The sequence below is a fragment of the Rhinopithecus bieti genome, unplaced genomic scaffold (genome assembly GCF_001698545.2).
Source record: "Rhinopithecus bieti isolate Rb0 unplaced genomic scaffold, ASM169854v2 scaffold_7684, whole genome shotgun sequence".
NCBI classification, from domain to species: domain Eukaryota; kingdom Metazoa; phylum Chordata; class Mammalia; order Primates; family Cercopithecidae; genus Rhinopithecus; species Rhinopithecus bieti.
In genome coordinates this window covers 745,021-758,357 of record NW_016806071.1, presented here as the reverse complement: position 1 = coordinate 758,357, position 13,337 = coordinate 745,021, and the positions used below count along the sequence as shown (strand labels likewise).

General features: G+C 52.9%; 2 protein-coding genes across 7 annotated transcripts in view; one reads left to right on the top strand and one right to left on the bottom strand.

Annotated features, from left to right (window-relative positions):
- The window catches only part of JARID2 (jumonji and AT-rich interaction domain containing 2), a 284,760-nt gene extending 272,817 nt beyond the window's left edge, over window positions 1–11,943 (top strand). For 3 of the 5 annotated variants that reach the window (XM_017874511.1, XM_017874506.1, XM_017874508.1), the window contains 6 exons: window positions 302–407; window positions 1,216–1,398; window positions 1,924–2,054; window positions 3,040–3,223; window positions 6,969–7,076; window positions 9,943–10,513. In XM_017874511.1, the coding sequence (XP_017730000.1) occupies window positions 302–407; window positions 1,216–1,398; window positions 1,924–2,054; window positions 3,040–3,223; window positions 6,969–7,076; window positions 9,943–10,125 (895 nt within the window). In that variant the 3' untranslated portion in view covers window positions 10,126–10,513. Of the gene's footprint in view, window positions 1–301; window positions 408–1,215; window positions 1,399–1,923; window positions 2,055–3,039; window positions 3,224–6,968; window positions 7,077–9,942 lie in introns of all 5 variants that reach the window. The other 2 variants (XM_017874507.1, XM_017874509.1) reach the window with 1 other exon arrangement.
- Window positions 11,944–12,725: 782 nt separating this feature from the next.
- Window positions 12,726–13,337, bottom strand: part of DTNBP1 (dystrobrevin binding protein 1) — a 156,053-nt gene continuing 155,441 nt past the window's right edge. Inside the window, exon 10 of one of the 2 annotated variants that reach the window (XM_017874513.1) lies at window positions 12,726–13,149. In XM_017874513.1, coding sequence (XP_017730002.1) covers window positions 12,905–13,149 — 245 coding nt within the window. In that variant the 3' untranslated portion in view covers window positions 12,726–12,904. The remainder of the gene's footprint in view (window positions 13,150–13,337) is intronic. The other variant, XM_017874514.1, reaches the window with a different exon arrangement.

Here is a 13,337-nt window from a genome sequence, read left to right as displayed (position 1 = left end):
CTGGTTCTGGTTTGAAGGCTTTTTGGCTCACCAGGTGGGTCAGATCTGCATAAAAGACGAGCACCTTGCATCGCGTTGCGCTGCGGTTTGGCTGTGTGCTAGGTGGATGTGGCACTGTTGCCATGGGAAATGGGAGCCAGTGGTGACCAGGCACCCAGCCAGGCCAGCGCACCATCCCTGCTGGCATGGAGCAGAACCTCTCCTGTGTGCTCGGGTCCCTGAGGGTGACGGGGGCGGCCCAGTACATGCAGGAGGCCCTTGTCAAGTCTATGCTTGTCTCTTGTGTCTCTCAATGACCCAGGTATTGCATTCCTGCTGAGGAGGAGAACAAGCTGGAAGACGTGGTCCACACCCTGCTGCAAGCCAATGGCACCCCAGGGCTGCAGATGCTGGAAAGCAACGTCATGGTGCGTCCACTCAGCCGCCGCCTCCAGCAGGAACTGTAGGACCTCCTAGGCACTTGAACATGGTTTCCCATGAACCTGCTTTTCAAAGGCAGTGAGAACACAGCAAAACAAATCCCCAGGGTGCAAAGGGAAAGGTCCTCAGACACAAAAGCCAAACTGACCTTCCATCAGATTGCACAGGGCACTGGGGTTTTGCACGGCCTTTGCATCTGTTTTGGGGCTTGTTCATGTTGAGGGCTGCTGTGGGCCCTGGGTTTTCTTGTGCCCGTGGCTCCTACCTCTGGGCACGTGAGAGGAATGGGCACAAAGGCTTCTTCACTTGTTTTCAGGAAGTCATGGGGCCGGTGAGTTCCTGGGAGGTGCTGCTTTGGGCTGTGTTCTGACCAGCTTCTCTGGCCTCTGCTGACCCTGCTGGTCCAGCCTGTCCATCTTAGAGAAGAGATGGACGGGGGACTCCTTTGTAAGTCCAGCCTGTGGGCCTGTGGCCTACTTGGCTCTGGAGATGAGCCCAGCAGCCTCCTGGTTGTGTAACCTTATCCCGTTTCCAGCCCCTGGCATTGCCAGGTGGGGACAGAGGAGCCTGTGTGGTCATCATGTCCTCAGCTGTGCATGAACCTGTCATCACTCTTGGGCCAGTGCAGTTTAGAACTCCTTCTTGTGTTATGAATGACACCTTTTTATTTTCCACATAAAACAATCTTGTCTCCTTGAGAGCAGGCCTCTTAGGGTGCGCATGCCTCACCTGAACACTGCAGGTGTCCCCGTGCACAGGGAGGGGGTGTGCCTCAGCCTGGCCCTGTCTCCCCAGATCTCCCCGGAGGTGCTGTGCAAAGAGGGGATCAAGGTGCACAGGACCGTGCAGCAGAGTGGCCAGTTTGTCGTCTGCTTCCCGGGATCCTTTGTGTCCAAAGTGTGCTGTGGGTACAGCGTGTCTGAAACCGTGCACTTTGCTACCACCCAGTGGACAAGTATGGGCTTTGAGACCGCCAAGGTAAGCAGAGCCGGCCTCCTCCCGCTCGCTGCCCCCGCATCCATGTGAGTGCCGTGCGTGAGTGCACACAGAAGCATCCCTGCATGTGCGTGTCTATTTGTAGATAGTTCCTTTTGGGATATGTCTTTGAAATTCTTAGGAGGTGGTTGAAAGGTCTTCTAGGAATGAAAAGTTATTAGGGATTTGTTTGTATCACAAAGAGTTTTGATGAGACCGTTACTGACAGACCCTCCAGTACTGGAAAAGTACTGAAGATACTTAAGGTAATTGCTTAGACTGAAGGGACGGAGAACCTCCACCCGTCACGAGGTAGTGGCAGCTGCCTCTGTAGTGGCGAAGTGCTGTGACTTCTCCTGGTATGTGGTGCCTTTCTCACAGGGAGGCAAAGTTTTGAAGAGTTTTTAATCCAAATGCAATTCAAGATTTAGAAATTCGGACAGCCTGCCTGCCCCCTCCACCAAGAAGAACCTTGACAGCTGCCTAGTAATGAAAATCCACCCTAAAGGGATGTGACTCCTCTTTCAGGAAATGAAGCGTCGCCATATAGCTAAGCCATTCTCCATGGAGAAGTTACTCTACCAGATTGCACAAGCAGAAGCAAAAAAAGAAAACGGGCCCACTCTCAGTACCATCTCAGCCCTTCTGGATGAGCTCAGGTAACAGACTCGGGGTTCTGGGACACCCCCAGGGCCCACATCAGAGAGCTTGACCTGGCTGCCCTTCTGGGGCTTAGCCGGGTAGACGCCCAGGGTGAGCAGACAGCGCTCCCTGCCTGCAGCCGTAGAGCCCCATGGCACTGCAGGGCCCATATGATGCTTTTCCAGATGGGCAAAGGCTCAGGGTGTGGTGGTTTTTATTTTAACATTTTTTTTTTTTTTAGAAAATAATTTCCTCTTGATGTTTGGACTCCAAACCTCCAGCACCAAGAGGTTCCTCCTCTTTGTAGGATTGACTGCAAGGGGGGGCTCCCGACCCCTGACACATACTTGCTGACCCACTGCACCACAGCCTGGCTCTGCACCAGTTAGGGGAAGGCATGGATAGCTGCCCCGCCCTCCACCCTCCATTTGCTTGCCAACCCCTTTGTGGGGGGTGTGTGGTGTGGATGTGGGTGTGTGTAGGTGTGGGTGTGTGCGTGTGGGGCGGTGTGTGGTGTGTGTGTGGGGGGTGTGTGTGTGTGGAGCAGGTCAGGGCGGACGCTGAGCAGAGTGGCGCCTGTGTAACCCTCTTCTCTCTTCCCTACCGTGTAGTTCTCGGTGCCTCTCCCATCCTGGAGCAAGGCTCTGGGTTGTGTTGCGAGCACATGAATTTTGAACTTTTGGTGATAGTTTCTTGACTCTCTCCTGGGCTTGGGACACAGGGAGAAGCCCTTACTAGGTGGCCGTGGTTTTGCAGGCATTGTGACGTGTTTGTCCCTGCGTTACTAAGTCTGCCCGCAGAGTGGCCTCATCAGCCAGGGCTGCCACTCACCTTTAGACTAAGGCACCCGGCGAGGTGAGCTGGGCTCTGAGCCCTGAGCAGGCCTCACTTCTGACAGGAGGGTGGGGCTGGAGGGAGGCCGGGGTGGGGAGTGCATGTCCTGCTGCTGGTGAGCATGGCCAGCTGTCACTAAAGGCGTGGGCCGTCCCCCGTGTCTGGCAGGGATACAGAGCTGCGGCAGCGCAGGCAGCTGTTCGAGGCTGGCCTCCACTCCTCCGCGCGCTACGGCAGCCATGACGGCAGCAGCACGGTGGCGGACGGGAAGAAAAAGCCTCGAAAGTGGCTGCAGTTGGAGACGTCGGAGAGGAGGTGTCAGATCTGCCAGCACCTGTGCTACCTGTCTATGGTGAGCCCACCTGGCGTGGCCGGCACCCTTGTGTGCAGTGCTTGGCCTGAGAGCTCCAGGGTTGCCCCTAGAAGAGGGAGGGCGCTCTCTGCACAGGAGACCTGCTGTGCTCCCATCTCTGGAGCCAGCTGTGGGACCTCAGCAGAGCTTCTGACCTCTAGAGGCGGCTGCCTCACCCGCAGTGACCAGGCCACACAGAGGCTGTCCCTCTGCTCTGCCCACACGTGGCCCTCTCTCCGTCCCGTGTTGCCTCCTTCCTCCTTGGGGAGCAGGTGGCCTCCCTCCCCGCCCTACTTTGTCACCCCAGCCCCCACGCACTCTGCTCTTTTCCATACTTTTTGAGACGGTGAGGGGCGGGTTTCCCACAGTGCTGGGCAGCGTCTGCCACCCCCTGCCCTGTGACCTGTGCCTGGTGGACCTGGGCCCATGGCCTCTCCCCTTTGGCTCTGTTCTTGGCTTCTTGGTTCTGCTCAGTTACATGATCTGCCTCAGCCCCCAGGGACTTCAGAATCTGTCCTTGGTGAAAGCTGATGTTCCCCCTGTCCCATCTGGGATCAAAGATGCTTTTCTGGCACAGCAACTCCAGGCTACAGCAGACTGCATTCCTCTCGCCTTCTTGACTGTACCCTGCCGGCCTCCTTGTGACCACCTGCCTTCCCCAGCTTTGGGCTTAATAACAAACACACTGCCTCCTCCCCTGCTCACCCCTGTCCTAGACCAGAGGCGGGCTCAGAAAAGCCCTTCCATGGCAACTGGATGGCTGTGGCCCTCGCCATGCTGCTTCCAGACCGCTCACCAGGCAGCTGTCCTGACACCCTGTGGGTAGGGATGCCCAGCCTGGCCACTGCAGATGCGTCACGCCACTACACACCTTAAGCCTGGAACAGAGAGCATTGCCCGACGGGGTGCCTGACCGCCTCCTGGGCCTCTTCCCTTTCCACAGTGCCTCACCTCCTCCAGTGCAGAAGCCGTAGCTAGGAGGCACCCACCCTTCCTACGCTGCTGCGTGCCTGTGCTCCCACAGCGTGTCCCCTCAGGCTGCACGTTTTCCTCCGAGAGGCCAGCTGGCCTGCCGCGCTCCCTCTGCCTTGGGCCCGACGGTGCGGCTGGGCCAGGACTGAGACCTGGGTCGACTCTCCTTGGCCTCCCAGTGTGACTGGGTCATGCTGCCTCACCCCGAGTCCTGGCGTGCCCTGTAGAAGAGGGAGGACACAGCCTGTCCCGGATGAGTCAGGCTGGGGCTTTGTACCATTTGAAAGAGCTGAGAACTCTCAGTGCGTCCTCGTCTCCTCCTTACCTAAGGACGCAACTCACGTTGTATCAGGCCCCCTCATGGCCTCATTCGGGCCGATTTACCTGTTTAGAGGCTCTACCCCCACCTGCAGTCACAGCTGAGGTCCTGGAGGTTCATGTTGGCATTTCATGGGGGGCAAACGCAGTCCGTGACCACCCTGCCTCCCATCTTGTAGTTTTCCTTCTATCTGGTTTTTCCCCCAGACTTCTCAAAATGTATTACCTAGAGCCGTTCTGTTCTTAAAATGATAAGCATTCTCCCAGATCTTCAAAGTATCTTATGAACATCACTGATAAAAGCTGCATAGCTTGGTGTGCTCTTTCTTTTCTTTTCTTCTTTTCTTTTCTTTTTTTTTTGAGACAGTCTCGCTCTGTTGTCCAGGCTGGAGTGCAGTGGTGTGATCCTGTCTCACTGGAGCCTCAGCCTCCTGGGCTTCGGTCATCCTCCCACCTCAGCCTCCTGAGTAGCTGGGATAGCAGGTGTACCACCACGCCCGGCTAACTTTTATTTTTGGTAGAGATGGGGTTCTGCTATGTTACCCATAGGCTGCCTACTTCAGCCTCCCAGAGTCCTGGGATTACAGGCATGGGCCACTGCGCCCAGCTGTCCATCCTCTTGCTGGAACACTCTATTCATTGTCCCATGTGTGTGAGGGCTGTATGGTGGTTACACCTGGGGGTGAAGCTGGTCTGTCCATGTGAGGTGGCACCAGGTGGCCTCATTTTCAAGCCATCCTTCAGAAACGTCAGAGTTGTCACGTGACATTTCCTGTCAGCCTGAAAGTTATTTTCAAATGAATATATTGTGAGGCCGGGCATGGTAGGCCAATCCCAGTGCTCTGGGAGGTAAAAATGGGCAGATCACTCAAGGCCTGGAGTGCGAGACCAGCCTGGGTAACATAGTGAGACTCAATTTCTACAAAAAATACAAAAAATTAACTGGGTGTGGTGGTGGGGCTATCCCTTGAGCCCAGAAGTTCAAGGCTACAGTGAGCCTTTGCAGGCTGGGTGACAGTGTGGCAACCTGTCTCTTTAATTAAAAAAAAAAATAGGCCAGGCACGGTGGCTTACACTTGTAATCCCAGCACTTTGGGAGGCCGAGGCGGGACAGTCACAGCCTGGCCAACGTGGTGAAACCCCATCTCTACTAAAAATACAAAAAAATTTGCTGGGTGTGATGGCACGCACCTGTAGTCCCAGTTACTCTGGAGGCGGTGGTTGCAGTGAGCCAAGATTGCGCCATTGCGCCTCAGCCCAGGTGACAGTGTGAGACTCCATCTTAAAAAATATATATATATATATAAATCCATAGGCAAAAATTGGGGTCTGACTTGTGTTGACAGTTTGCATTGCTTGGATTACTAATACATTTGTGAATTTTAGTTAGATGTGTTTCCTATTCTTCCTGTCCTTGGCCCCAAGTGTCTCTCCAAGGTCTTATTTGTGTCAGTAGGTGGCATTCCCACACTCCTACAACATGTTCTCTGTTTCTCGCTTAGAAACGCTGCAGACGAGAACAAGTCCTTCCCCTCGAGCTTTCTGAGAAAGGCCTATGACCCTTCTGCCTCTTGAATATTGAGAATGAATTTTTCCTTATTTTCAAACTCAGAATTAGAATAGTACTTGGAGTCAGCGTGGAGTATGGGAGCCCCCCACAGAAGCCAGGTGGACCCCAGTGAGGGTCTCTGTCCTAGCACTCTCCTGTGGCCTTAGGCAGCAAAGCGTCCACTGGCGGGACAGCTGTGGGCTTTGTGGACAGCCCGCCCAGGGAGGCCGGGGCTGGTGGGTGAGCTTGTCCGCATTGCAGAGTCAGGAATCTGTGATGTTGAGGGTGTCGGGGGAATTTGCATGGGGTCGTTGGACGCCCCTTGCTCTGTTGACTGAGCCACTCCTGGACCACCATGAGAACCAGTTTTGCTGCTGGAAAGTCCAGGGCGTGTTCCCCGCGTGGCTGCCCGAGTTGGAGTCCTCCATGTTCCACATCTGTGCCAGCACTAGGGTGGTTTCGAACCCAGGATCTCAGCAGCCCTCAGAACTCAAGAGATTAGAAATACGTACCCCTCACTGTCTTTACCAGCCTGGTGGTGACTGAACCTCTCCCAGGAAACTCCAGCAGAAATCTGGAGGGGACCTGAGGGCCACCCCTAGGTCTAACTCAGAGGTCGTCTGTTCCTCACTTTCCTAGTTGAAGACCATGTTCCAGGTGGTTTGTCAGTTTTCATTTTAGTGCCACTAAATTTTAGTTTTAGTTTTTTTCATTTTTCATTTTAGTTTCCATTTCCAGTGTTTCCAGTCCTCAAAGCCCTTGGCCCGGGTGGGTGATGGGTGCCAGGGCTGCCCTGGCTGGGGCAGTGGGTGTGAGGGCTGCCTGGCTGGGTGTGCTCCCACTTTACCCTCCCAGGGCGCTGTGGAGTTGTCTCCTGACCTCCGGGTGTCCTGCTCTTGCTTGCAGGTGGTACAAGAGAACGAAAACGTCGTGTTCTGTCTGGAGTGTGCTCTGCGCCACGTGGAGAAACAGAAGTCCTGCCGAGGGCTGAAGTTGATGTACCGCTATGATGAGGTCAGTCCCTGCCTGCGGGGTAGGGTGGGGCGGCAGCGTGGCGCCTTCTCTGGTCCTGGCTGGATGTACGCCCTCCAGCCTGGCAGTTCTGTGCCTGGTGGGCAGCCAGGGCTCTGCAGGCCTGAGGTGTCCTGTTCTTAAGCCCTAAACCCACTCAGGCCCCACGTTAGGATCCCGAGGGGAGCAGGGCTCCTGCATGGGCCCGCAGTGCCGTGCATTTGGATTTCAGAGATGGGCTCTCATCAGGGCTGAGGCTCTTCCTGCAGCCTCACTGACTTTCCCAAGGGCTGCACCACTGTGGTTTAGAGCCAGACCCTTTTTGTGGTGACCTGTCCCAGGCACAGTGGGATGGTTGGCAGTGGACTCTCCAATCTCCACTCACTCGACGCCATCCCCTCCAGGCTGAGAGAGCTGGAAGTGTCTGCAGACGCTGGGGCAGGATGGGCCCAAGTCCCAGTGCCTTCCTGCAGGCGCCACGCTCCTCTGGAGGGAGAGGTCACAACAGTGCACGGCCTGTGCAGCTGGGGGCTGCCCTGAGTGGCGGAACTCCTGGCAGCAGTGCCTCTCCCCTGCTGTGCCCCACGTGTGCTCCCCCTGCCCTGCCCGCCTCCCCCGCGTGTGCTTCCCATGGACTCTGATGAGGCTGGTTACAAGGAAGGTCACCACATTGTGGTCATTGCACAGTTGAGGCCACTGAGTGGGGCGGGTGCTGCGGGTCTGACTGTGCGGGGCCTGGTGCATCTGGGGGCCCAAGCAGTGGGGCCAACTGGTGGGTCTCACTCGATAAGCCTTGAGCTAAACGATTGGAGAGCTGGAGGAGGAACTCTTTGCATCTGTTTTGTTTCAAAGAGCGTGCTGGGTGAAGGCAGTAAGCACCTGCTGTCCCTCCTTCACTTCAACAGCAGATGTCCAGGCACAGTTACAAATAACGAAGCCTTTGCGGCTGAGATGAGCGTGGCTCTGGCACCTTATGGAGTGCAGGTGGTGGCACGGGGAGGCTTCCTCTGGCTGCCTGGAAGGCGCTCTGTGGATCATGCCTTGTGCCTCTCACCAGCAGCCTGTTTCTGTAGCCGGATGTCTGACGTGACCAGATCCTGGGAAAAGAATGGCATGCAGGGGCTAAGAACTAATGGTTGGTTTTGATGAATGAGGAGGAGCAAAGGTATTTAGAAACTGCATACTCTGCAGCAGCTGATGTAGTTCAGTAAGCAAGTCTGTGCCTCTGTTCCCTGTTGAGCTGTACAGTTTTCTGTTTTTGAGACGGAGTCTCACTCTGTTGCCCAGGCTGGAGTGCAGTGGCATGATCTCGGCTCACTGCAACCTCCGCCTCCTGGGTTCGAGCGATTCTCCTGCCTCAGCTTCCGGAGTAGCTAGGATTACAGGCATGGGCCACCACGCACCCGGCTAATTTTTCTTTTTATTAGAGACAGGGTTTTACCATGTTGGTCAGGCTGGTCTCAAACTCCTGACCTCAGGTAATCTACTCGCTTCGGCCTCCCAAAGTGCTGGAATTAACAGGCGTGAGCCACCACATCTGACCCATTATTTTAAATAGGAAATTTCTAGCTTGTAAACAGACCATTGCAAAATCTTGTTCTCAACCTCCCAGTGTGCCCAGCACACAAATCACCCATGGCTGGGCCTGCTGACCTGGGACAGTCTGCTTTAAACACCTACTTTTTGGGGGGTAGGGGGCACACCTAGATTGCAAATCCCTGAATTCATGGCTTGGGTTCTCATGGACGGTGAAGCGTTCTGGGGAGTTTGGAGCCGTTTGTACCTCCGGCCCTTGCAGGCTGGCTGAGCGGGGTCCAGTGAGTGGGGTCTTGGGCTGCCTGCTGCCAAGCCTGGTGTGAGGGCGCTGGTCTGGGGCAGGTGCTGTCCACCTGTCGAGCTGCATGCGGGGAGGGAACGGTGCTCTCCTGTAACTGCACGCTGCTGGCTCCTCCTCACTCGTCCTTATGGTAAGGTAGCTGTAGTCCCCTAAATGAGTTTTGTGGCAGCTCAGCCACTTATTCCTTATCAGTGTTCATCATCAGTACCTCAAGCAGCCATGACTATGGTGTTATTACAGATACGTGTGCACCCCCCTTCCAAGGGCGCCTTTAACTTGTGATGGGAGCCAGCTGTCACTTCCTTACCCTTATCTTGGGGGCTTTCCAGAGGGCTAGAGATCAGGCCCTCGGACGTTTCATTCCATGGCTGGCTTCCTCGCCTGCCGGACTCAGCGTGGTTCCCAGCCACCCCGGCCCACAGAGATGCTCATGAGATGCACGTTTGCTACTCCTCCCCATGTTCTTTTTAAAAATGAGATGATTATAGGATGTACTGTGTGAAAGCTACACAGTTTTGGTGCCAACAGATAAATGATTCTCTTGGGTGAATTACAAGGATATCTATAGGTGACAAGTGTTTGCATTTATTTGCATGACCAGGTTCAGTGGCTGGTAGCTAAAGTGAGTCAAGTAGCTTGGGTATTTGTGTCACCATCCAGGACGTAACAAAGCCCCCAGGTCTCTTTGCTGAGTGCTCCATGGTAGAGGCAGTGCTCTGGGCTCCCGCTGCCAGCCCTGCCCTTATGAGCGGCAAACCATGGTGGACCAGGGTATTGATGAGGATGAAAGGGCCGTGCCTGCTGTGCGGCGTCAGGAGGAGCTGGGAAAGGGAGACTCACTGCGTCTGAGCCTCTTGGGGACATTTTAGACACTGTTGGTTGGTGTGACGAAGGGGACGGCTACGCCGCTGCCCTCTGCCCTAAACCTGCCCCTGCCTGGCTGTCAGGGACAGGGCTCTTGTTCATATGGTATGTTAATTGTTAATTGTTAATATGGTATGTTAATTGTGCCTTCCTTTCACCCCCAAACAGGAACAGATTATCAGTCTGGTCAATCAGATCTGCGGCAAAGTGTCTGGTAAAAACGGCAGCATTGAGAACTGTCTCAGTAAACCCACACCAAAAAGAGGTCCCCGCAAGAGAGCGACAGTGGACGTGCCCCCCTCCCGGCTGTCAGCCTCCGGTTCATCCAAAAGTGCTTCGAGCTCATCATGAAGATGCCAACGCCCGTGGTCGATTTATATATATTTTTTTGTAATTATTATATTCTAGTTTGGAGTACTTGCTGTAGGATTGAAGCTGTCTTTGCACTAGCTCTAAAGAAGATTTTCTTCTGGTTTTAGAGAACTAATTTTGTTTGTTTTAGCATTAAACTGTTGAACTTTTTTTTGTACTTAGAAAACCTAGATACTGCAGTCAGATTTTGGAAACTGCCGTATAGTCACTGTTTTAAAACCCTGCAGGGGCATTGCCCCATGGCTGACAAAAGCTTGTTTTTGTGTTGTTTTGGATTTTTTTTTTTTTTTTTTTGTAACTGTTTGGGGGAAAAAAAAGGCTTTTAACCCATTTTTGAAAGAGGGTGAAGTTGGAGAACAAATTTAAAAACATCAGTCACGTGAGCAGATTTTTTAGAAGGACTAGCGAGACACAGCACGCACACACACACACACACACAACACACACACACACACAAAATGAAAGGCTTTGCTTTGGCTGTCCGTTTCTGCCTGCGCCCAGATGAGCTTGTGATCTGGGAAGCCGGGGCACCCCCGTTCTGCGTTTCTCTGGCGGCTGGTGCAGCTGAAGCGGACGTTTTTCCTAACCATAGGCGGAACGAGGAGACGGGAGCGATGCTCTCCACATGCACATCCACTATGCATCTGTTTCAAGAAGAAGAAAAGCGAGCGAGGAAGACGGAAAAGACTGCCTGCCTTGGAGGGTCACATGAGGGGAGACCTGTGCCGATTTCATTAGGAAATCCATTCTGTTATTTTTTGGTGCTGTTGCTACTTTATCAAAAAACCCTTCAATAGCATCCTTAAGGATTTTAAAAAAAAAAAAAAAAAAAAAGGAAAAAAAAGGAAAAAAGTGATGGAAGCCGTAAGTCTTCTTTGTCATTCGACGCAACTCTTTCTAACATTCCATCTCATCTTCACCGCTTCTTGTTTGACACCTTCACAATCCAGCATTACTTTTCTTTTAAAATTAAAATTTGTTTCGTTTATGATCACGTAGAGAGCCACTAGGAGGCCTGCAGTTATTTTTGAATGTGAAAATGCATTTGCGTTCATCTTCTCTATTTTTTCTCTTCATGTTGTAACAAAAGGAAAAAAGAAAAAAAAAATCCCATCCCTTTTGTACATATGCCTGTAAATTGTTTTAAATACTTGAGCCTTTTCTCAGTGGGGGGTGGGGAGGGGGTGAGAAGACAAGATGAAGAAAAGCCTTACATTTCCGTTTCTTCATCGGTTGGATTGGATGCTTACAGGGTTTTTCTTGTAACATTTATAAGTGCTGCTTACATCACTGAACAACAACAAAAAAATAATAATGGAGTAGCTGTTGCCCTTCTCCGGTTGTGTGTACAGTATGTGTGGAATAAAAAAGGGAAACTGTTTTCACAAGCTGTTCTTTGTTTCATAATTGGATTCATCAATCCCGTAGCTACCCATATTGCACTGAGCTTGCCAGTGGTGACTGCCAGGAACGTCCTATGATCCACTTTGTTGGTTGTTGTTGCAGAAGACTGAACTGTTTTGGAATATTTAACAATTACAGAAACAGAGTCAAGTGTTTTCCAATGTGGTTGTCTGGTTTCTATGGCCTTGCTGTGTACTTTCCCTCTTTTTGACAGTAAACTTCTGCCTATGGCTTACAGTTTGACATTTAATTTATTAGCGCTGCTCTGCACCCCTCCCTTGGGAGGGAGACTTCATGTGGTTTATTGCGAGTTTTTTGTTTACTTTTCAGGTTTGTACTACAAGGTTTAATAATAAAAACAAAGTTTTTTGGACATTTGTCTGTCTTGTGGAAGATGACTGAATGGAATGAGCTCTTTCTTTTCCCATCCACGGGCAGGGGGCAGAGAATCCCCCGTAGCCAGGGAGCAGAGCCACCCCCACGCTGCAGTCCTGCTCCCACAGCTCCCACCTGCCGCTGGGTCCCCTTCAGCGTAACCTAATGGTTTCCATGTGGCCCAGCAGGCCGGGCCAGAGCTGCTCGTGGGCTGCGGCCGTCCCCCTCATTTCCCATCGAGCTGTGCCCCCCCTGCTGAGCTTTCAGGATGAGGACACTGGGTGCATTCCGGGTGGTACAGCTGCAGACAGCCCCCTCATCTCAGCGGGGAGCTCTCTCTCTCTCTCTCTCTCTCTCTCTCTCTCGTTGGGCTGGAGGAGTGGTGGCAGGAACATATCTCCAGGGGATCAGTTTCTATTCATAAAGAATAGAGGATTGCTTTGGGCTTGTTTCTGTTCTTTTGGGCCCAGGTGTATGAAAGTAGGGGTTGGTTGGACTGGTTGGCTATTGAACTGATAATTCTGTAATGATCAAAGGACCAAGCTTTGCCAGAGTGGTTTGGCTACAGTCAGCTCTTCTACAGGAAGTGGCCTTTTCCACCTGTGAAAGTCGTTCCCTGCCTCACACAGAACCGAGCCCTGTGGAGCCTCTACTGCCTGGCCCAGACCCTGCCCACATGCAACCTTCTGGGGCAGCCCCCAGTGACCTGCGTGTCCCTTCACACTAAGGAACCCTGACTTACAGCGACCTTAAGAATGTGTGTATTTAGAAGCCTTTGTGTATAAACTAGCTCCGTGCGCTCTCAGTTTACCATCCTCACATTTTATTGTTAGCTGTTCTTTCAGTTTCTCACACGTTATTGGCAATTATGTAAAAATCAGGAACCTCTATAAAACCACCTGGCTTTCCAGGTGGAATTCCGCATACAGCCAAAACCGGATTCCAGTGTGGCCAGACAGTGCCCAAGTCCCGTCCCAATTTAAGAGTCGCTGTCGTCACTACCATCCGGAGTGGCCTCTCTGTCAGTGTGTGACGTGGCCAGGGCAGTGTCCACCTGAACTTCCTCCTCATCAGACTGAACCACGGGGGACTCCCCACCCTCACTGATGTCCTGGGTGGCCGTGTTGGTGCAGGTGGAGGAAGAGGAAGGTGGCTTGGCTCGTAATTCTGAGGGATTTGGAACCTGGAGGGTAATCTCATTCTGACAGGTACTGGATTCAGGCCCTGCAAAATAACGTAGGGAAGAAAAAGTCCTGTCATAAAAAGATTGCGGATTAGAATCGCTGCCAACAGCTGTGGAATGTGCCCGTCATGAAAGGGGTGTGTGGTTTTTGTTCCAGGGACCTGGGGCCTGCCCTCGAAGACACTGAGCTGAGTGATGCCAGAGGCAGCCTCAGGCCCTGCGGTGACCC